Source organism: Oryzias latipes, chromosome 7, assembly GCF_002234675.1.
Source record: "Oryzias latipes chromosome 7, ASM223467v1".
Taxonomy (NCBI): Eukaryota; Metazoa; Chordata; class Actinopteri; order Beloniformes; family Adrianichthyidae; genus Oryzias; species Oryzias latipes.
The window spans coordinates 5463255-5488054 of NC_019865.2; the positions used below are offsets into that span (position 1 = coordinate 5463255).

General features: G+C 39.0%; 3 protein-coding genes across 3 annotated transcripts; 2 read left to right on the plus strand and 1 right to left on the minus strand.

The window, feature by feature from the left end:
- Positions 1–832: 832 nt before the first annotated feature.
- LOC101164643 (nuclear factor 7, ovary) lies at positions 833–6023 on the minus strand. Its single transcript, XM_004070592.4, has 2 exons — positions 5686–6023; positions 833–4371 (listed from the first exon to the last, which is right to left on the minus strand). Exons 1-2 carry the CDS (start codon positions 5929–5931, stop codon positions 3052–3054), a joined length of 1566 nt encoding a protein of 521 aa, XP_004070640.1. The 5' UTR covers positions 5932–6023; the 3' UTR covers positions 833–3051.
- Positions 6024–8748: 2725 nt separating this feature from the next.
- On the plus strand, positions 8749–10429 carry LOC111947643 (nuclear factor 7, ovary-like). Its single transcript, XM_023956401.1, has one exon. It carries the CDS (start codon positions 8891–8893, stop codon positions 10094–10096), a length of 1206 nt encoding a protein of 401 aa, XP_023812169.1. The 5' UTR covers positions 8749–8890; the 3' UTR covers positions 10097–10429.
- A 9589-nt stretch (positions 10430–20018) lies between these two features.
- On the plus strand, positions 20019–23072 carry LOC105354329 (nuclear factor 7, brain). The gene is made up of 2 exons (XM_011476813.2): positions 20019–20347; positions 20580–23072. The coding sequence occupies exons 1-2, from the start codon at positions 20084–20086 to the stop codon at positions 21822–21824; spliced, it is 1509 nt and encodes a 502-aa protein (XP_011475115.1). The 5' UTR covers positions 20019–20083; the 3' UTR covers positions 21825–23072.
- Positions 23073–24800: the final 1728 nt, after the last annotated feature.

Genomic DNA, 24800 nt, shown 5'->3' on the forward strand with positions numbered 1-24800 from the left:
ACTCAGAGTTTACACTTAACCTCCTTTCTGAAACAGGCCCCTGGTCTTGTGAATTCACATACAAATTTTGGAAAACCATTCACAAATTTATCACCGATTCTATTTTTGCTGATATAAAACTTCATTATAAAAACGTACTTTTTGGTTTTCATAGCTTTGATGTCAAAGACCGTGATGCTTTCTTTTGTGTAAACATGTTATTATTTATGGCTAAATTTCATATTCACAAAAGCAAATTTTCCAATAAAAAACCTGATTTCTTTGTGTTCAAACTTGAACTGCAGCAATATTTAAATTTAATTTCAGCCTCAAAAAATACAAAAGCTCAAAAAACAATTGACATTTGTAAATCTTTTGGACTGCTGACATAAATTTACTCTCGCATTTTCTCTTTTTATTTTTTTGTTTTATTTTATTTTTTTATTCCCTTTTGTGATTGTTACTAATAATTAGAATTTTCTTAAGAATGTAACAAGGTTATTCAGTATTCAGAATTCTATTGTACATTATGCGTGCATAATTGTTGCATTTTCTTGTTTTGTTTGTTGCAATTGTTCAATTAAAAAACGGGAAGCCGTAGCCTTGCCGCACCCCCCCTGCAATACCTCCGCGCCCCTCCCCCTAGGGGGTGCGCCCCCCAGTTTGGGAACCACTGTCTTAGTCAATAAAAGGATTTGTAAATATAACCTGGCATCTTTCTGCTTCATTATTTCTATGACTAATGTTGTTTTTATCATTGTTAACATCATTGTGGCACAGCTAAATAAAGTATCATGTAACGTTACTGTCAAAATGTCAGCAATACTGTGTGAATAAAAACCACAACAATTAGTTAACTTTCATACATTTTATTTAATTTTTATCATGTCACAAGATTGGAAAGAGTCATTATGTTCCTTCTACCTCAAAAACTGAAACTGTTATCGAGCCGTTTAAAAGATCACAAACAAAAGTAAACACACTTGAGATTCATTTCAACCAATCAGCAACACGCTGTCCTATAAGTATTGACTGGAGTTCAAATCTTCCTGTCCAATGAAGTGCAAAAAAATGGGAGGGAAATGTAAGTAATTGTAGTTTTGTTAAGTCTCACCTGTCAATTAAAAAAGCAGTGCTCCTAATGATGATTACTTATTCTTAGTTGTCATGAAAATAAGCGAAGCCATAAATCTAAAAACAGAAAACAAAGTATAGACAAAATGGACGGACAGACAGACAGCACTGATAAAAAAAGAGTTTGTTCTAAACCTGTAGTCCAGTCAATCATAAAAAAATGTCAAAGGTACAAACGATTAAAAGTGATTAAATGCATTATTAAAAAGGCAGTAATAGGAGTGTGCAAAAACATGAAATAAAAATTAAAAAACAGCATTTAATTTAGCTAAAAGGACAGATGAAATGGCGACTCTTCCAGCGTTTCAGCATTTCTCTGACTGAAAGCCCATAACTCTGAACACGCTGTTGTTTCTAAACAAGTTATGAGTATTTCCTGATGTTTTTCACCGACAGGTAAATTTAAATATGAGGGAGCGAACAGAAGCATGAGAAGAATGTTAAATCACTAGCAAACTTCCACCTTTGTTTTTTAAAAACACTCATCGCCGTCTGTGGACGGATTTTATTTTGGCCCTAAACTCTGGTAAGGTAGGAACTCCTTTCTAGAAAGATGATTCCTCAAGCTAACAGCAGTCAGCTGCTCCATTATGACCCTCAGCAGTGCTGGAACTCAGCAAAATGTGCCTGTGCAGAATGAAGTTTGGGTATGGCGAACGACCCCCCCTCCCAAAAAAAAAATGATGACATCATAGTGAAAAAAGTGGTAAAGAAAAAAAAAGAGACCTGAAAGTCTTCTTGGGCTCAAAAAACGGAATTTTAGAATCCACAAATGAAACCTAAATACATGTGTAAGAGATTTCTAAAAGGGTTTTTTAAAATATTATGGGATGGCCCAGGCTTATGGCTTGGTGGCTATGTTGTAGCAAATCTGACAATTTTCACATTTTCATGAATATGGGGAAGGTTTTCTTTGAGCAATGCTTGCAAAATTTCACACACGCCACCAGCTTAAGTTTAAAACCACAACTGAAGTTTGGTTGACCCTTGACCTCAGGGAGAGGCCACCATATTGAATTAAAAAAACAAAACACCTTTAGACCCACCTACAACTGTAAAATTCTGCCAGGGGCCCTTGATCTATCCCCTCCCACCTCCTTGAGCATCATTGAGGAGCTACTTGGAGAAAATGTTGGAACAATAGGTTGTAGATTGTAAACGGCGTTGGCGTGATGAGCTCAAAACAGCTGCCTCCCCTGTTGTTCACATATTTCTACCTGCATATTGTGAAAATGTAACACGTGAATCCATGGCTTAAAATTAATAAAAAGAAAAAAACCTATTATGTGTACATATTAGAAATGTGGGCGTGGTTGACAGAAAACCTCTGTTACCACGGAAATCCAAAATGAACTTTTGTTGATTCTTCTGAAAATTCCATTGATCTGTCTTTCACAGTCAGGCGGCCAAATATTCAAACTGTTGCTACGGAGATAAAATCAACAGAAAAGCCACCGTTGTGAAAAAAGTTTTTTTTTTTTTTATATATGAATCGGTCACATCCAGCTCTGACAAGAGGAAGAGGCAGAGGGGAAGAGCGATAAGCCTGAAGCAGCCGCCCAGCATGTGAGGGTGGGTTAAAAGAGGGTAATGGGGGGGCAGCGAGGGCGGGGACAGCTAAACTAACAGAAAGCTGTAGGTCTGATAAAAAACCACATGAGAGCCACAAACACACCAACATTATAGATTAACATGCATCATTCTTCCTAATGTAGCAAAAAATAATTTTTCCATTTTCTAAACTCTCTTAAAAAACTATTTTTTTCACTACTAATTTGAAAACAAAACAAAAAAACCTAAGCGGCTAATATTTGTAGACAGAATTGAAGGAAACGGCAATCTCCAACATTTTAAGTTAACTTGCACCAAATTTAGAAAATGCTCTTTTTAGACAAATGTTTGTCTTTTATGGTATAAATGCTGGAAAAGTTTTCCTGCTCAGAACCAGCAGACGGTCAGAGGACTGTAGTCTGGGTTCCTGTGTGTCATGCTGATGTAGGCAGAGACCGGCTCAGACATGACGGCCAGGCTCATGCTATGGATCTTCCTCGTGTTGTCTGCATCAAAGAAAATCAGCTTGTTGGAGCAGAAGTTTAAGTAAATGCCGATCTTTTGAGGTTTGTTCTCAAATTCAAGCTCCCGAGTTATATTTTGACCACAAGCAGCATATTTTTGCTCTTTGTACTGAAGATAGTAGTTCTCAATTCCAACCTCCCAGAATTCTCTGTTTCCCACGTTTATTTCCCAGTAGTGCTGGCCTGTCATGAACTCAGTGGTGCTGAAGGTGGGATATTTGGGGACTTCTGAAGAGGAGTCTCCAAATATCCCAGTTGTTTTGGAGGAAACCCCAAAAACATTGGCATCATTAAAATTTTCAAACGAAGATGTGTTTCCAAATAAACTGCCTACGTGACTATGATTTATTGTTTGTAAATTTCCAAATGAAAATCCGGCAACTTCCCTTCTCCTCCCAGAACTTTGTGCAAATATTCCAGCAGAAACTCCTGGTTGTCCAAATCCTGACGCCTGTGACTGCTGTGCAGTGGCTCCACTAAACACACTGCGGCCATCATCACTCACGGCAACATGAGGACTGCTGCTTTTGAGAGTCAGGCGTTCTTCTCGGGGTGTGATCATCTGAAGCATCTCCTTCCACATGAAGAGCTGCAGGTGGCTTTCATGCTGCTCCAAGCACAACTCCCTGTTCACCACCTGGAGCGTGTTGGTTCTGGATTTGAACAGGCTCTCTCGGGTCATCGTGCTTCCTCCTTCGGTCCATTTCCTCAGGAACTTCTCCGGGTCGGTGATCTTCAGGACTGAGGCCGCTTTGCTTTGCAGCTCTGTGCTCTGGCACAGAGCTGTTTCCATCGTGGTCAACGCCTCCTTCATTTTCTCGACTCCATCTGCCTCTTGGCATTTCAGCTCGTTCTTTATCTCATCTTCTCTCTTTCTCAAGAACTGGTGCATCTCCTGAAACTGCCGACCGATCTGGACCATCAGCTGCTTTGACTTCTCTCCGGTCACCCTTAAATTCTCCTGCTGAGCCTTGGCGAGCTGTTCCATGACGTTGATGTCCTCAGCAACACTTTGGAGAAACATCTCCAGGTCGGTCCTCAGTGACTGAGCAGCTTCTCTGATGGGTTTGAACCTGTGTCCTTCATGTTTTTCTCCATCTCTGCATATGATGCAGGCCAGTTGCAGATCAGTGAGGCAGAAGAGCTTAAACTTTTCTTCGTGCTCAGGGCACATCCCGGCCGCCTAGGAAGATCATCACTCTGTTAGCACTTAAGAAAGTCACAGAAATAAAAAGTCTAAAATGGATTTGGTTGAATGACCTTTCCTGACGTTTTTGTAATTGTTGAGTACTGTAGCATCCCCTTCCCACACTGAGACACCGAGATGTGATCCCATTTAGGTTTCTTTATTTGTGGTTACTGTAGGCCGAAACCAACGCTGTTCACCTTTACACTGATCTTAAAATAGAGGAAAACTCCTACAAGTCTCCATTCTCTGAACATCCACCAGCTCCGCCCCTTTTCCCTCATTCGGCCAATAACCGATGAAGCAGACATCAGAGGATGTGACTGATTGGATGATGACGTTTGTTTAGCTTTTAAACTGGAAGTTTTTTGACATGACAATATCTTCAGACAGAAGATATTTCTTAAAGCTTCTGACCAAATCCACAGCAAATGTTCAGAGATTTCTAAAACACAGTTCAGGTGAAACATCCTCCAGCTTTCATCATCCAATCAGTGACGTCCAATAATACCTAACTTTTCAGGTGTCTAATTTGTTTAATTATTCAACATTTCATTTAGATTTCTGGAAATTACTTTCCTTTTCAGACATGTTTTTTTCTGACATTTTGTTTTGATTTTTAGATTGTTGTGTTTTTTTAATCATTTGTTTAGCTGTTTGAAATGTTATTGTGAACTTTAATGTGTTTTTGCGTTGAATGATGTTGACGTGCTTTGAGCTCCATGATTGGAAGCTAATTGGAAAAAACCATAGATGTTTTAGAGAAAACTTCCTGTTTGTCAGATAAAGTAGCATTTATTTTTATTCAGCTTTTAAATCACTTCTTAGGGGCTTTTTTCTAACCATCACCATTTATTGAAAATAAACATATATGGCATAGATTTTTGTAAGAAATATTCTCCTTATTTCAGTTTAAGGTTTGATTTTATTTGGGGAAAAAACATTTTCTTTTGTCTTAAAATATATATAAAACACAGTTTTCAGTCTGTGAAATGAACAAGGCTGATGTTTGATGAGCATTTTACAATTTTTTACTGAAATAAAAACAAACAAAAGATCAGAAGAGACAAGTGCACTATGTGCTTAATATTGGCTTCTTGTTTTTATCCTTAAATTTAGGAATCATTTGTCAGTTTAGAAACATAAAAGTCCAAGAAAAAAATATCTCAAACCCGAAACTGGTTGGGAGCTACTTTTTTAAAAGAGTCTGCTGGTGCTGAGCGTCTAATAACAGACAGGCTGAAGATAATCAGACTGTGTAACTTTAGATAAAACGAGCAGCACATGCTGAATGTCTGTGTTTCTCCTCACCTTTGCTGCCTGCTCTTCTCTCTGGGCCTTTTCCACGAGGCTCTTCAGGATCAGGTTGGCAGGCAGACATTTTGCTTCTTCGGCTGCAACAGCAGAGCGACACAGAGGGCACTGCTGCTGTGAGCCCAGCGCCTCCGTGATGCACGGGCTGCAGAAGGAGTGTCCGCACGGGAGAACCACAGGACTGTTGAAGAGGCTCAGACAGAGAGGGCAATTCAGATCTTCAGAGTATGAAGGCGATGCCATGACTGCAGCCTCTTTCTGTTTTATCACTCTCAGTTCTCTGGAAAAGCCACACCCATGTTGACTATTGTGCAACCAGGAGGAGTGCCAGCTTTTTATGGCCTTCATCCAAAAACTAACCACAAGTGCATTCAAACTACTATTGTGTGTTACCCCTGATCAATCGTACATTTTTAAACAGTTTTTGATGATTCTTTAATTTTGGTTTTATTCCAATGTTTTAAAACTCTTTGGTATCTGATAGATTTGAGAAAAATGCTTTTAAATATAACAATTGTTAAAGATCAGCACTTGAAGTTTTAGTTGATCTTGGTCTGTTCATGTGGATCTAAAACAGTTATTTAAGTTGTAAGAGAGGACTAACAATGTGAGAAATGTGTGTGAAGTGCAGGAAGTGGTTTCCTGTCAGTCAAGCTTTTCTACACTATAAGGTAAAATGCCTTTCTGTGAAAAAGGAAAGATCCTTCACCAATGTTTTAGTCCTCTAATCGTTTGTGTCTGAGCAGACACAGGAACTCAGAGCGCTCCTTCCACAACAGTGAAGAAGTAGTGAGCATGGTGTCTGAGATTGATTCTAAAGTCCAGGACACCAGATAGTCCCGCACTATGTAGTTCTTAGTGGTTAAGGGTTAAGATTGGAATTCTGAAGCAGGCCTAGCCTTGGTGCGTCATGCTCAGAAGTCTGACAAAAGTAGTAACGGACTCCTTGAGCAGTTTTCTAAAATATGAACCACATTTAACCTCGTTGAATCGGTAAACAGCGACTAGTTAGGCCAGATCTCAAAAGTCCAAGTTCCTCTTCAGTTCCTTGTAGGGCAGCGGTCTCTCTCTCTCTCTCTCCCCCTCCCTCCCTCTCGACTCTGAGTCCACCTTTGATCTGAACTCATCTTTGTATCCTGGACACTCGTCTTCATCAGCACCTGTTTTAGGTCACCTGTCGTTCACTGAATTGGGTTGAAAGTAGCACAGAATATATTGTTTAAATGACAGTTTTATTTAAAGTTTAGAATAAATTTTAAATTGCCCGCAGGACAGACTTGCTCTGCACAAAGGGAGTGGGAGCAGTTTACAAATGTGCACGTGTGCAGCTTACAGGGAACAACGTCCTTGACTGTGTATATGAGAACTAGAGCGAGCGAGTGTGACCACATAGAAATAGGTTTACTTCCTGATCCAAACACATTAAGTTGATTCAGTTACTATTTTGTTGTTGCGATACAGACGCCACCATACTGGATTCAGACATTGTCAGTAGGCAGTGGCTGATACCAGTTGGTCTGAGTTAACATTTCTATGGCAAAACAATCTCGCCAATCAGGCCACACCCCCACCACTTTAAAGTGGGCTCCATAAAATCTGTCAATCAGGTGTTTTGACTGTTTCATGTGAGAACACATCCTTTTATCAAGACATCTGATTGGTCAGTTTATAACTTGAATAACTTACAAAACAGAAAAGAAATCATAAAGAAATTAGGATTTTCAAGAACATGTCAAAAAAAGATAATAAAGCAAGAATGGTTATTCTGAGCAATGCAATAAATGAGTGACAGCTGTTAAATTCTCTAACGAAGTCTATGGGATTTTGGCTTCTTGGAGCCAGCTGTACTTCTTGTTTGGAACACCAGGAGGGAGGGGTCACTCAGTCCAGTCCCCATAAACAGTCTTGGTCATTTTTTCACACAGACGAGAGGCATTCGACTTCCTTGTACTGCTGTTTAATGTGGTCTTCCTTTCTTTAAACTTTACACCGCATCAACATCCGTAGAACTAGCAAACAAAAGTAATAATTAACTGTAGCATTTGAATTGCACATCTTCATACAAATAATGCACAAAATAATACACATACAAACCACTTTGGCCTGCTAATGAACCAACCGGTGAGCTAAAACACAAAAAATCTTCTTAATTGTTTTCTTATTGCCGTCCGTCGAGCTGACTTCGCATGTGCTGCTCTTATAGGAAACAGGAAATTCCTCTTACAACCTTTAGCAAAACTCAGGTAATCTAAACATTAAAAACTGCATATTCTGTTCATCTGAAACTGAAACATTAGAAAATCTCTTTTACAGTTGCAACCAGGTTAAATTATTTTGATTTGATATACACAATGGTTGTCACTCAAAGTTTTAAATATTCCCTTTTTTTCCTTAATCTGGACCCAGGAATTTCTGATGTCATTAATGTTGTTATTATTTTATGCAAACATTTCATTCATTTATGTAAATGTAAAAATACATGCCCTTTGTTTAGTATTTTTTTGAATTATTTTTCTGATTATTATAAGTGTCTTAAATGCATTCCTAACAAAAACAAGAAAACTACAGTCATTTATCAGAATATATCAAAAGTATTATTATTTTGAATTGTTTTTCAGTAAGACAGACAGGCAAAGGAAATGGTATCCCACAATCCTTTGCGGTGCCGATCTAACAGCAGGACCAACGTTACACCTACTTAATTGAATTAATTTGAATGAAAGTAAAATAACTGTCTGAAAACTGTGTTATTTTTAAACTGACTTAACAAACAAATGATTTATCTTAACTGAAGCAAATAACTATGTTAGATAAAAGTAAAAAAGTTTCTCTTTCCAACATCCATATGTGGTCTTATCATCCTCTCATGGTGGAAAAAGTATTATCTGAGCTTCTTCATCCACTAAATCATCTTCAAATGGACACGGCATGCTGCTTCACCTCTCTGAAAACAAACTAAGCTTCAACTAAACCTGCTCCAGACCAGATTATGTTCAGAGCATGAGTTGCCATGGCAACTTGACGTACCCTGAAACATACCTCCATTTCTGGAACCGAAAACTGAGGTTATCAACTTCCTTAGCCTCAAACTTACCGTGGGAGCTAGCATAACCTGCTTTCTGGAATATCCCCCAGATGAAACTGCTTCTTGGGTTCTCCAGGCTTAAACAAACACATAGTTGTAGTTGAATTCAGTGCCTGTATGACATCCTTTTATCTGGTTTCAAAGGTTAATGAGTCGTTGTGCTCCGAGCATGAAGAAAAGCTGAAGCTGTTCTGCGTCACGGATCAGCAGTTAGTTTGCATCATATGCAGAGACGGAGAGAAACACGAAGGACACAAGTTCAAACCAGTGAAAGAAGCAGCTGAGTCTATGAAAAAGGACTATCAGGCTTTTCTGCAAACCATTTCTGCTGAAATATCTGCTGCAGAGGAAAGAGCCAAAACGCAAAATGAGGAAATGACTAAAACTAAAGAGAAATCTCAGAAGCTGATGAGCCAAATCAGCAGCCAGTTTCAGGAGATGCACGAGTTCTTGCAGAAGAGAGAAGCTGAGATAAAGAATGAACTTAGACTTAAAGAGAATGAGGAAGTCGAGAAAATGAACCAGAGCGCCAGTGAAATAGAAAAAGTTTTATCAACTAAGACAGAAATAAAGGAAAAGATTGAATCTGCTCTGGAAGTAACTAACACAGAGAGATTTCTGAAATTGTGCACTGAGGGAGAATCTCTACTTAAAACCAAAGATTCTATTAAAAAGAAAAAGTCAAATCTCCCGGTTGTGAATTCCTGTCTGTCCTTGGGTCCATATGAAAGCCACCTGCAGTTCTTTGTGTGGAAGGAGATGCTTCAGGTCATCAAACCAAAACCAGAGCAGCTGTCTCTCACAAGTCAAAGTGCAGATGCTATTATATCCCAGGATGGACGGAGTCTACGCTCTGCTTGTCAACAATGCAAGAGGTATCAAAGAAACCATCTATCATACAGTTGTACTTTATACAGTTATGGTAATGAACAGCAGAGTGCATATCCACTACAGCATTCGTACAGTCCAAGACCCGTAACTGCACTCAGCAAAGATCTGTTCACCTCAGGGCAGCATTACTGGGAGGTCGATGTTGGACAGAATAATTCCTGGCAACTGGGCCTCCAAGGTAATTTCATGAAATATACTGGTGGCAAATACACTATTTCCACAAACAATGTTGAGAAGAACATTAAACTCACAGGACAAATTAAGAAATTAGGAAGTTATTTGAACTGCTTCACAAAAAAGCTTTCCTTTTATGATGCAAACCACGTGAAGCTCATAGAGACCATCACCTACCAAAGCTCAAAACCAGGTGCTGCATATTTTCATATTGAGGATACAGGAGATCAGTTTCCTCTGACAGTGTGCTGGTACTGAACAGGGAAGGCCCTGAATGAAACCTGCGGGGATTTTCTTTTGTGATGTTAGGACATAAAAACCAAGTTTTCAAAATAATAAGTTCTACTCTGACTCTGTTGTAATGTAACTACTTGGTGATTTTCTGGAACGTTGGGGAGTTTTTTGATCATATTTGTGTTTTTTGCTGTTCTTTTTGTGTATGTTTAAATTTAAAATATTTGTTTCTTTCAGTTGCATGCAGTTTGTTGCTTCAACACTTAATTTGTCATTAGAAAAAATCACTAACATATCTGTGAAATTGATTTGTTTCAAACCTAAAAACAGTACATCTTTTGAATATTGTGAAAAATAAAGACTGTAATTATATAACATTTTGTAAAAAGAGGAATAAAGTGTTTTTTTTGTTTTTTTACTCTGAATTTTTCTTTTTTACATTTTGTGGCACTGAATGTCAAAATTTGCATGATGTGGGATTGTATCTCTATTGTTTGTACATTATCATACAATTATCCTTGTAATAAAGGCTAATTAATGAGATTTTCTTTTCCTCTTCTAAAAGTAAAACTCTATGATGATAATGAAGCAGAATTTGACATTACTTGTTATTAGTCATTATTTGATGTTGAATAATGCAGAAAATGCATCCAACTCTGTCAGATGATGTTGAATCTGTATCATCTAACACAGTGTTTTTCAACCAGTGTGCTGCGGCACACTAGTGAATAGACCTTTTTCGCAAAAACCGGAAGTACGTCATCAACGTGTAAACCTAGTTCCGGTTTGTGCTTCGCTGGCGGAGGAATGGCAGAGCCTAGAGTGTTTTCGAAGAGCCTGAGCTGTGTTCCGAAGTTCACCAGCACCGATGTGATGAAGAGTGTGAAGATGCAATCGTCCACTAAAGGAAACAAATTGGACATGGGATATAAATTCGTCCACGAAGAGTTTATCCACCATTACCAAGGTAAGCTTCAGCTAGCTTTAGCCATAGCCGCATCACCGGTAACTCTGCGTGTTTACGTCAACTGTAAATCCTGGTGTTATTAATTTGTAATATAAGGCATCGCAGTGAATATGTTGTGTGTATGTTTAAGTGAAAAGGCATGAGATTAACATAACACCCAAAAATTTGGTGAAGCTGTAAATAAGAAATGTTAAGTTGCCCGTATGCGTGTTCATTTTGCTGCGGTTGCGGCACTTTCTTCACTTACTAGTATTATTTTTCTGAAAGTATGGTGAGCAGAAGTCCTCTTTTCCTGGACATGTCCTCTCTTTTGATACTTATATAATAAAATAACATTGAACATAGATGAAATGTAATTATATTTGCTTCATGTATGCAGCTCTGAACACCAATTACTCTCGATGAAATATCTCACAAACTCACTTCACTCCTCTTTTTTACAAACTCAAATCTGGTCACCCTATTGACAGTTATAGTTTCATGTCATTCTGAACATTGATGTAGCAACATAAGTATGTCCTAATTTTAACCTATATAATTTATTGTGTCTAGATATCACTGGACGCAGAAAGTGCCAACCTGAAAGCTTTCGTCTGCAGTTGTGTGGCTGCTAAAGGATTTTGCAATCACATAGTTGCCATCCTGTTCCAGACCGCACATTATTCACAGCTGGGTCTGCAGGCTGCTCCACCCCCCTGGCCTGCACGAGTGGCTTGCAAAGATGGCACAGGTGGGTTTGTGATCATATTGTCATTATTTTTTAAGAACGTATGTGTATCCATAACAACTCTAAATTATTATAAAAACACCCCAAGTAGTTACTACAGACTTTAATTGCTTTCTGCCTTTTACTTATAAGGGAATCCATCCTGAACCGGTTAGTGAGCTGATGGTGCAAAAACCCAAAACAGTTGGCAGGGACGGTCAGAGGTCCACACTGTACAAGGCATATACAGGTAATTAACTTTTTGTTGCTTTGTGAGCAAGTTAAGTTTTTTTTTTTTTAATCTTATGACTAACCAAATTATGGTTACAGCAGATATAATGAATTAAATTGAAATGTAGTTATGCACTTATGTCTAACTTTTGTGTGTTGTGTTTCTCTTGTGTAGGACCACAGCCAGATCCATATGATGGCATCTGGAAGCAGATTATGCCAGGTGCAGCCCCAACCTCTCATGGTTGTGTTGGATGGGTTTCTGAGATGGAATGAAAGAGAACTTGGATATATATTGTGGCAAATGCATGAATGCATACCTTAAATTACACTTATCTTGTCTTTAACAATCAGTTCAGCCTTCTGTCTTACTGTTGATCTGTAATGTTATTTTTTATTGTAAATGTTTGATGTTATTTGCATACCAAAAAATTAAACGAGGCACAATTTTGACCAAAATTGTTTTATTTGTTCATCTAATTTTTTTGTGTAGTCAGTCACATTTCAACAGAAAAACATTACGAATATAACAATTATATTTAATTAGATTTTAAGAATATGTGGAAACACTAAATTTTTCCATACTATTTGCACATTATACATTATTTACATACCAAACATTAATTCACTCTTCAAAACAAAAAAGTCCATGATAATTTGCCAAAACACGGCAGTTAAGCCAGATCTGATTCACACTGCCCATCAGTGTGAGCGGCACAGAGAGTTCCTGATGTGAAAGGACTTTATCCTACTGATCACTCTTTCCACCATAATTCTGAGGCGGGTGATGGCTGCGGTTTGTTCTGTTTCCTCCTTGCTGAATTGAGTTGAAAGCTTAAAAGGTGGAATGATGATCTTAGATCCAATGTCAGTTAGGAGGTCTTGAACGAGGAACTTTTGTCCGCCATGACATCGTCTCCTGGCTCCAGCAAAGGAACTTGGCTTCTAAGTCATGGATGTAATCCAAAGCCTCATCCAGAGCACCTGTGAAGATAAAGAAATTAAAAATCAGTCTTAATATATTAATGCTACCTTTCAACACAACACAGTAATCATGTTTTGAAAAGTATGTTAAGTATTTAATTACAAATACATTTCATTTATTTTTGTTAAGGAAATTACAAAATGACAAAATGCTCAAAAGTGATTAAATACATGTAATTAAAATAGGTGAGAGCATGAACATCTTTTATTATAAATATTAATTTGTTCAGGTAGAAATGCATGTATCCAATAACGGTACACATAGTTGACTAACGTTAACCAAACACATTATGAACAACCTTACCTGCAGGTGGGTGTGTCACGTAGTCGTGATCCATCTTTACTGTCTTAGCTTAGCCACCATGTCGCTAGTATCTTCACAGCTTAGCTGCATAGCCTGACGTTTGAAGTTCTGTCATATTCTGACTCCCTTCTCAAAGGATCAGTAAAGTTGTTCCAAGGGAAAATACTCGGGGCAACACCACTCTTCAGGCGACGAACGACGCAGCCGCACCACAATCCCGGAGCGAAGTTAGTAAGTGCCGACAGCAGAGGGTGCTACCTGTGTTTACATTAAAACTATGCCCTTCATCTCTTCGGATCGCCTATATCCATTTGGGTTTCAGGTTTGGATCCACAGGAAAATAATGAAATGAAAGGTAAGGCTGTTTTTGGTTGGAAGACGAACAGCCTGGAACGCAACAGAGACTGCAACTCTTCGACTCTGCCATTCTTCATATCTGCTGCTACGCTAACAGGAAGTTGTTTTACACGTCATTGACGTATTTCCGGTCGAAAAATGCGGAAGTGTGAAAAAGGTCTATTGCCCTCATTACCTGATCTAAAAGCAATTCCCATCTCCAGGAAATCAGCTCTGTGTTCATCCAAACAGGCCCTGATAAAACACTGAGAAGTTAAGAATATGACATATCATAAAATTATTTTTTCTTTGTGTTTATATGATTCTATTAAAGATATTTTGATAAGAATAACGGGATACCGCGATTTAGCTGCAGCTATAAGTGTGTAAGGAAAAGTCCCGTTGCTTTAACTGTCTCCACCAATCATTCTTGAAGGCTTAATCACATGTCATCAGTCTGACCAATCAGAAGTGGTTAAAGTATTCACTTCCTTGTTTCGATTTAGCGCAAAAAAGTCTCTCTGTTCTAACAAAAATACCAGCTAAAGCTCGTCTTTAGCGGTGTAGCTTTCCACAGAATCTGGTATCAGACTGGAACAAGTGAACAAAACCATGAAGCTCAAAGACGCTGGTCTTTCTGCGGTCGGCTGATTACGGGCACTAAATCTCCCATGATGCAGTAAAGTGACTGTCTTAGCGCACAATGAGTCTCTCCTCTTAACGTCTTAAAACAACGAAAACACATCAAACAGTTTTTGAATCTTTTGACTTAATTTTTAATACATCTTTTAGAAAAAACAGCTGCAGCTTCCAGCGTTTTCTGCAACAATTATCACAAAAATGCATGTGAGATTGCAGAGCGGCTGTAGATCAATACAGACTGAGCTTTGTTTTTTTTTTTTTTTTTTTTTTTTATCTATTTTTTTGGATGCTGGTGTGCCGCGGGATTTTTGTCAAGGTTAAAGTGTGCCGTGGCTCAAAAAAGGTTGAAAAACACTGATCTAATGCATCTTTGACAGTAATCCTCAGTCTCCCATTCTTGCAAAAGAATGTAATTATCCTCAAAGCTGCTCTCCTAATGTTGGCCTTCGTTGTACCCATATTCTCCCTTCACCCACACATTCACACACTGGTTGCAGCTCTGCTGCTGAACACTGGACCAACCTTCCAACAGAGGCAAGGTGGGGTTCAGTGTCTTTGACACATGGGCGGGCTTTCTGAAAATGTGCACTGAGGGAGAATCTCTACTTAAAACCAAAGGTTCTATTCAACAGAAAACCAAAAAGCTCCCAGTTGTGAATTCCTGTCTGTCCTTGGGTCCATATGAAAGCCACCTGCAGTTCTTTGTGTGGAAGGAGATGCTTCAGGTCATCAAACCAAAACCAGAGCAGCTGTCTCTCACAAGTCAAAGTGCAGACGCTATTATATCTCAGGATGGACGGAGTCTACGCTCTGCATGTCAACAATGCAAGATATATCAACAAAACCAATCTCACTTTTTGTGACCCTTTCGGTTATCGTGATAAACAAAGTGTCCACAATATACAACGTTTGGTGTACAATCCACAACAGAGGGCATTCAATCCACAACAGAGTGTGTACAATCCACAACCAGTTACTGCACTCAGCAAAGATCTGTTCACCTCAGGCCAGCATTACTGGGAGGTCGATGTTGGACAGAATAATTCTTGGCAACTGGGCCTCCAAGGTAATTTCATGAAATATAATGGTGGCAAATACACTATTTCCACAAACAATGTTGAGAAGAATGTTAGACTCACAGGACAAATTAAGAAATTAGGCATTTATTTGAACTGCTCCACAAAACAGCTTTCCTTTAACAATGCCGACAACATGAAGCTCATAAGGACCATAACCTACCAAACCTTAAAGCCAGGGGCTGCATATTTTAATATTGGGGATATGGAAGGTCAGTTTCCTCTGACAGTGTGCTGGTACTGAACAGAGAAATCCCTGAATGAAACCTGCAGGGATTTTTTTGTGTTATAACTTAGGACATAAAACATAGTTTGAAAATAATAAGTTCTACTTTTGAGTTTTGATAAACACAAGTTAATATTTTGTTAAATCAGTGGACTGAAGAATGGCTTAGAATTTTCTGGCATCATCAAAATAGTAATTATGCTCACTGAAAAAAAAATTGAATCACAATAGAATAGAAATAGAATAAATTTTGATCAGATTTGGTTTTTTTAGCAGTTATTTTTCTGTATGTTTTAAATTTTGATTATTTGTTTGTTAATCTTTTAAGTGCATGCAGTTTGTTGCCACAACATTTCATTTGTCATAAGTATTCCACTGTAACATATCTGTAAAAATGTATTTGTTTCAAGCCAAAAAAATTGTAACATCTTCTGAATATCATGAATTATAAAGACTGTAATTATATAACATTTTGTAAAAAGAGGAATGGAATCTTTGTTTTTTTCCTCTGATTTTTTCATTTTACATTTTGTGGTACTCAATGTAAAAATCTTTATGATGTGGTTTTTTTATATCTCAATTGTTCATAAATTATAGTTCAACACTAATAATACAATTATTCTTGTAATAGAGAGAAGTTAGTTTTCAGAAGTAAGAGTTCTGTCTCCCCCCCTCCAGAGTTATAGCCACACTACAGCTCCCAGCATCCCCAGCACACACTTCCTGGATGCTTCACGCCTGACTTTCATTCATTCATCAACCACAGCATACTTTTTTTTTTGTCCTGTTCAACAGCTGGGCAGGCAGATGAGAACTGAGGGCCTCCTGTGTTGGACATATTTTACTTTAACAACAGCATACTTAAGCACTGCACTGAGTGAAGATCAGGGTGAAGTATTGTTAATGCTACTATGCATGGCCGGCCCCCCCTATACACCAATTACGCAGCCGCGTAGGGCCCCCGTCACCACCAGGGCCCCGAAGTGGCGAAAAAAAAAAAAAAAAAAAAGACCCAAATCTGGCAACCCATTTCATAGAACTTTCTTACCAACGTGTGCTCTAAATGTTGTGCAAGAGAATGTTGCCTGCACTTTAATGATCCTCACTTCAACACACCTGAACCAATCTGGCAACCCAAATAATGACGTTACGACTCTCTTAGCAACGATTGGTCAAGATCATTGCATCCGAGGCTGGCACAGTGTGCATTTATGAGCGCATTTTCTCACATGGATCAAAGCGACATCAAGAGAACATCATCATGCTAAAGAGACTTTATCCATCAGGCGCTGAAAAAAGATGAAGAACTTAAACATCAATCACAAGGTAAGTTTGGAGGATGTTGGGGCCGTATTTTTTACATTATCCTGCCTTTCTGCAGCTGCGCGATTTACGTAAATACTAATGGATTCGAGGTCAAGTTTGCACATCTGACCCCGTTTGTCGTAATTTCCAATGGAAAACCCGAAAATAATTCTGATACCCAAGTTTCCAAGACGAGGTCGGACATGACCTTCCAAAACGACAGTGGCTCAGGCGGTTGAGCGGGTCGTCCAATGATTGAAGCGTCGGCGGTTCAATCCCCGCTCCCACCAGCCAAATGTCATTGTGTCCTTGGGCAAGACACTTCACCCTCCTTACCTCCACTGTGGCTCCACTGGTGTGTGAATGTGTATGAATGTCCCGGTGATGGTCAGAGGGGCCGTAGGCGCGAACTGGCAGACACGCCTCTGTCAGTCTGCCCCAGGGCAGCTGTGGCTACATCAGTAGCTTAACATCACCAAGTATGAATGAGGAGTGAATGAATAATGGACACAATGTAAGAACTTTGAGTGTCTGGAAAAGCGCAGAAAAATCCAATCCAATATTATTATTATTAAAATGGCTGAGAGCAGAGAAAAGTAAATAATGATGATGGTGTGGTGGCTGATAAATGTTTATCGCATTGTTTTATTGTTTTGCTACACATATTTAGTGCGTTCTGCATTTTCCGGTTTATGTCAGTATAAAAACTGCTGTAACTCTATTATAGACAGTCAGGTAGTCTGGCTTTTTCAACAATGGTCGTCTTAAAAACTTGCATTGGAATATGGAGAATCAAAACTGCCAAATACAAATAGGAAATAAAGGTTCTCATTTATAAATGACAAAATAAATGTACTAATTTAAAAATTATGAGCATACAAAATAATAGATAAAGAAGTGTATAAATCCTTGTATTTCCATTTATACTCAAATTATTGTTCTCATTTAATATTTATAAATGGGTACATTTATTTCTTATTTGTATTTTGCAGTTTTGGTTTTACATAATGATGTTTTGCACGGTTCTTCCTGAGCAGACAGTTTCTTCTGCTCTCAAGAAAGTATTGGAGGTGGAGGAGCGTCCACATCCCAAGATGTTCCTGCCAAAGAATTTAAAATAATTAATCCATGGATCGCAAGTGAGGACGCTGGAAAAGCAACTCAGACAAGACAAGAAGATGCAGCAGCTGAGTTTCCGCAGAAACAAGGCAACCTCGCCTTGTTTCTGTGTTGGAAGATCGACTCAAGGCTGAGCGCAGCAACTTCCAGCAGATGACAATGAAAAGCTGTCCATCCTGCGCTCCTTTTACTGAGACGCAGTGAGTTACGCCTCACTTTTGGACTGTAGGACTTAAACTTGGGCTGATGCGTCTGTTTGTTCTTTGTGGCCGTACGGCAACGAGACAGACTGATGATGAGGAAAGGGAAGCTGGCGTGTTTGATAGAAATGTAGCCCAGCTGTTCATTTCAGATACAGAAGATGAGGACTTTGATGGATTTTTGGATGCTGATTGATGACTGAAAAAATACAAAATAAATCACAACCAACTCAGTTTTGCGGTCACTGCGTTTTTAAAACACACACCAGCATGCATGTTTTACCGGTATGTGTGTTAACGATAAATACAGAAAAAAACACCCATAACTGAAACGCCATCGTTTATCCAGTGCTGTTGTATTGTAAGGAGAGGAGTGTGTTATGGGAAATAATATGGCTATAATAATGTGTTTGTGTGTGTGTCTGGCAGGTCAGTGCGTGGTGTGGCTCTTTGACTATCACATTTAAAAATTTTGTATATCTGGCCCTTTGAGGACAACCACTATGCGGATGTGGCCCTCGGTGAAAATGAGTTTGAACCCCCTGCCTTAAGCGGTTTTCTGAAATATTAACCCCATTTAACCTTGTTGAATTGGTGAACAGCGACTAGTTAGGCCAGATCTCACAAGTCCAAGTTCCTTCACTGTCATGCGTCTTTAGTTCAATTCAATTTTATTTGTATAGCCCAAATTCACAATAATAGTCGTCTCGATGGGCTTTGTAACGGTAATTGAAAAAGTGAAACATAAAGTCAAAAGGATCAACATGATCAACTCATGTTATTTTGATTTTAGGATATGTACACTACTGCTTTCACAGTTTTTTTGGTTTTGTTTTTATTTTTGAAGAAAAAAAAACAGCCATTTTTATTTTTGGCTACAGGAACAACAAAGGCAGACTGAACAAAACTGTGATGTGTCGGTTGAAAACAAAATGTGTCTTATCTCATATTTTGCACTAGAAAATTGAAGACTAGAAAAGATTATCTTCTTTTTTCCGCCTCTGAATTCCCTTCTTCTGCTCATTGGACGAACACACCACCCTCCTCTTCCTCAGCCTGTTCACAGACGCAGCAAGTGAATGAGCAGGATGTCATTTATGTTATAAATGAACCTATGAGATGATCGCACTGTTGGAAAAGTATAAACACAGCCAGAAGTTCATTGCAGTTCTGGCAGACAGTCTCAGGAAATCCAAACGAGCTAAACGCGCGACTGTGGATGCGATAACCTTTGAAGTATATACCAGGCTTTAAAACAAATGACAAGATCTGGCTTCTTCCTGGGAACCTTTTTTTTTAACTGTCTTTCTTACTTATTTTTCTCTTCAAGCTCAGAAATGGTCAATGTGAATGGCTGAGGGGGGGGGGGGGGGGGGGGGGTTGGAGAAAGCGTGTTACACGCACAGCAGTGTAGCAGCGGTTGAACAGAGTAGAGCGTCAGGTGCAAACAGGTGCAAAACTAAAAAAGACATCATCAACACAAAAATGTACAGAAATAAGTGACACTGGAAAAAGACGTAAACTCTGGAACTACTTCACTTTAACTGATAATGTGAAAACTGTGAAAAGAGAGTTTAGAGTCTGCAAGAAAACAATTCCATCTAGAACCAGCTCCACAACCAACCTACACCTGAAAACTGAGAGAATTCTCAAAGCTAAGACACTTAGTATTTTTAAATTTACTGTGATGAAAAATCACTTACAGTGGGCGTGCCCTTAACAAGTTTAACTCCGCCCAAGCTGAGGCACGCCTCTGTCTGTCTGCAGACTGCAGCCAGGGGCTTCTCGGAAAAACCATCACTGATGGAAAGATCGGGAAGCTTAAAGGCAGGAAGTGGGAGTGACTTTTCCAGTAAACAGAAAGCTACAGTTTGAGAGCACCAACTCCAGAAGCTCGTCAAGCTCAAAGCGAACAATGGCGTCTTTTTCTTACTCTCAAGATCTGACTTGCTCCGTGTGTCTCAGCCTCTTTACAGATCCGGTGATTCTGCTCTGTGGACATTCTTTCTGCAGAGAATGTATCAGCAGTTTTCTGAGCTCACAGCAGAGCTGTCCACAATGCAGGTCAGACGTTTCTCTGGAGAAAACACCTCTGACTACCAACCACGCTCTGAAGAGTCTCGCTGAAAGAGCCAAAGAGAACGAGAGGATCAAGAAAGAATGTGGAACAGACAGTCAGGTACGTTGTTGACCATTCTTTTAGGTTTTAAACCTGGAAAACCCATGAAGTCAAATTTGGCAGCTTTTTAGAAATCTTTTTTTTCTTTTTTGGTTGCTGTTAATTGTTGCTCAATTGTCAAAGTAACTTAAAGCCCAGAAGAAATGGCTTCTTGGGTTCTCCAGGGTTAAGCAAACATATAGTTGTAGTTGAATTCACTGCTTATCTGACATCCTTTTATCTGGTTTCAAAGGTTAATGAGTCGTTGTGCTCCGAGCAGGAAGAAAAGCTGAAGCTGTTCTGCGTCACGGATCAGCAGTTAGTTTGCATCATATGCAGAGACGGAGAGAAACACGAAGGACACAAGTTCAAACCAGTGAAAGAAGCAGCTGAGTCTATGAAAAAGGACTATCAGGCTTTTCTGCAAACCATTTCTGCTGAAATATCTGCTGCAGAGGAAAGAGCCAAAACACAAAATGAGGAAATGACTAAAACTAAAGAGAAATCTCAGAAGCTGATGAGCCAAATCAGCAGCCAGTTTCAGGAGATGCACGAGTTCTTGCAGAAGAGAGAAGCTGAGATAAAGAATGAGCTTAGACTTAAAGAGAACGAGGAAGTCGAGAAAATGAACCAGAGCGCCAGTGAAATAGAAAAAGTTTTATCAACTAAGACAGAAATGAAGGAAAAGACTGAATCTGTTCTGGAAATAACTGACACAGTGGGATTTCTGAAAATGTGCACTGAGGGAGAATCTCTACTTAAAACCAAAGGTTCTATTCAACAGAAAACCAAAAAGCTCCCAGTTGTGAATTCCTGTCTGTCCTTGGGTCCATATGAAAGCCACCTGCAGTTCTTTGTGTGGAAGGAGATGCTTCAGGTCATCAATCCAAAACCAGAGCAGCTGTCTCTCACAAGTCAAAGTGCAGATGCTATTATATCCCAGGATGGACGGAGTCTACGCTCTGCATGTCAACAATGCAAGATATATCAACAAAACCAATTATTCATGCATTACATATACAGTTCTTTTGATCACAGACAACAGACAATGTACAATCCACAACATAGTGTTTACAATCCACAACAGAGGGCATTCAATCCACAACAGAGGGCATTCAATCCACAACAGAGTGTATACAATCCACAACCAGTTACTGCACTCAGCAAAGATCTGTTCACCTCAGGCCAGCATTACTGGGAGGTCGATGTTGGACAGAATAATTCCTGGCAACTGGGCCTCCAAGGTAATTTCATGAAATATAATGGTGGCAAATACACTATTTCCACAAACAATGTTGAGAAGAATGTTAGTCTTACAGGACAAATTAAGAAATTTGGCATTTATTTGAACTGCTCCGCAAAAGAGCTTTCCTTTTACGACGCTGACTACATGAAGCTCATAAGGACCATAACCTACCGAAACTCAAAGCCAGGGGCTGCATATTTTAATATTGGGGATATGGAAGGTCAGTTTTCTCTGACAGTGTGCTGGTACTGAACAGGGACGTCCCTGAATCCTGCAGGAAATTTCTTTTGTTCGAATCTAGGACATAAAAAAATGGTTTGAAATAATAATTTCTATTCTTGAGTCTTGAGAAACACAAGTTAATATTTTGTTGAATCAGTGGACTGAAGAATGGCTTAGAATTTTCTGGAATCAACTTTCAAAATAGTGATGATGCTCACTGAAAAAAAATTAAAATACAAAAAATAATCAGAACAGAATAGAAATAGAATAGAGCAGAGCAAAAATAATTTGAATATTCTTACAGAGAAGTGAATTAGTCTCTTAATTTGTTAATTTGCCCTTAAAATAAAAATAAAACTATGATGATGATGATGAAACAGACTTGGACATTACATTTGTTATTAGCCATCATATGACGTTAAATGATGCAGAAAATGCTTGTTTCCTTTTGATCACTTCTCACATCTTTCCAACTCTGTCAGATGATGGTGAATCTTTATCATCTACTGCATCTTTGACAGTACTCAGCAGTGGAGTCTGCCTTTCTTGCAGAAGAATGTAATTGACCTCTAAGCTGCTCTCCTAATGTTGGCCCTTGTGGTAACCATATTCTAGTTTGGTCTCATTGGCTTTCCAGACGCCGTCTGAGTGGAAGGCCTTTTTTACAATTGCCGTAATGAGTGGATGGGGGCTGTCTGCTGGCAAAAAAACCTAGGGGGCAGACAGGTGACCTGCTGGAAATTGCAAGATTGTAGACCACTTGGTGAACCTGTCGAGTAAAAATGTTATTGGACATTTTTTGTCTTTGGGTATGCTGAGGCCAACAGGTCCTAGTGAACACTCAAGGGTACGTAAGGGCAAATATGCTAACACAAATCTGTACGGCTATTTAGAATTGATATTGCCCTCCATTTTTGCTGCAATGCTAATATTAGCTTGGGGTTGTAAGGGGCTATGAACTACTGCTGCTCTGCAGAAACTTTATATTGCAAACAGGATAATCATAATTTACAGCTTACTGGGAATGCTCTGAAAATGTATAATCATGGGCCAGTTGTTCAAAAAGTTTAATCTGGATCAAAATGATCCGGATTTGGAAATCACATTTTTTCCCATGCAGGATCAGGTAATCCGTCTTACTTTTATGCCGGTTTTTCAAAGCAATATTGGACTGGATCACCCTGATCCAGATACACAGTTTTCAAGATTACCAAATCCAGATTACCTGTGCTCTAAATGGGACAACATATCACAACACGGGCTACCAGCTATGTAAAGAACAGGTAGAAGAGCCAACATGGGGTCACTGTAAGAGTTTGTTATTTTGAGACAAAACACAAAAATAACAAACATCCACTTCCATTCAAAATTTTTGTTATGACCCCTCATCTGAGTCTCAAAAAAATATATATACCGTATTTTCCAGACTATAAGTCGCCCTTTTTTTCATAGTTTGGCAAGGGGTGCAACTTATACTCCGCAGCGACTTATATTATAACTAAATTGAAATAAATACATTGTTAACCCTCCTGTTATGTTCATTTGTGAGGAACAGAGATGATGTTCCTGGGTCAATTTGATGTATGAGGTATGTTAAGTGTTAAGAGTATGTTAAGTCAGTGTTTTTCAACCTTTTTTGAGCCACGGCACACTTTAACCTTGACAAAAATCCCGCGGCACACCAGCATCCAAAAAAAAAAAAAAAACAGAGATTCATGGTCTGTAGTGATCGACAGCCCCCCCGCAATCTCACGTGCATTTTTGTGATAATTGTGGCCGGAAAAGCAGGAAGTTGCGGCTGTTTTTTCTAAGAGATGAAATGAAAGTTAAATTAGAAAATTTAGAAACTGTTTGTTTGTTGTTGTTTCAAGGCGTTTCGCAAGGACAACTCATTGTGCGCTGGGACACTGCGCTGGGACACCTTTAAGCCAATGCATCATGGGAGATGTAGTGTGAAAACTGCCGAAAACTTGCAGAAAGACTCGCGTCTCTGAGCTTCATTGTATTGTCCACTTGTTTCACGGTCTGACACCGGACTCTGTGGAAAGCTACACCGCTAAAGAAGAGCTTTAGCTGGCATTTTTGTTAGAACTGAGCGACTTTATCAGCAGAATTAAGAACAAGGAAGTGAAGACTTTAAGCACTTCTGATTGGTCAGACTGATGACATGTGATTAAGCCTTCAAGAATGATTGGTGGAGACAGTTAAAGGGACTGGACTTTTCCGCAAACTGTCATAGCTGCAGGGAAATCGCGGTAGCGTCATTCTTATCAAAATTTCTTTAATAGAATTAAATAAACACAAAGAAAAAGTAATTTTAAGATATTTTATATTCCTAACTACTCAGTGTTTTATCAGGGCCTGTTTGGATGAACAAAGAGCTGATTTCCTGGAGATGGTAATTGCTTTTAGATCAGTTAATGAGGGCAATTTCTCCACGGCACACTTGACCATCTCCCACGGCACACTAGTGTGCCGCGGCACACTGGTTGAAAAACACTGTGTTAAGTGACTCAGAGAATCATCAAACTTTTTTTTACAGTAAGATCTTGAAGGCTAACAACATAATATTCTATTTTCCAATGATTTCATTTATTCAGAAATGCAATAAAAATGACAACTGTTTCTACAAATACAGGAGGAAAACAGAGTATTAGTTGGCTAATGATGCTTCATGAAAGGAATAAATAAATAAGTAATCGAAAGAATTACTGTGAAATTATGAGATAAACAGTCTGCTATGATTGTGTCATATGAGTTTGTGCAAGTTATTAGTTCATGGTCTCAGATTATGTCAAATAAATTTCCCATCAAAATGCGACTTATAGTCCAGTGCGACTTGTCTGTGTTTTTTTCTACTTTATAATGCATTTATGGGCAGTGGCTAGTTCTAGCTTGGAGCTAGACTAGAATGGAGTAGTAAGGCGTCTCCTTCCCTCCACTAGCCTGGGTGTGCACCTCGGGCAAGTGCTAGTACACCCTTAGCCTCCCTCATCAGGGTAACGA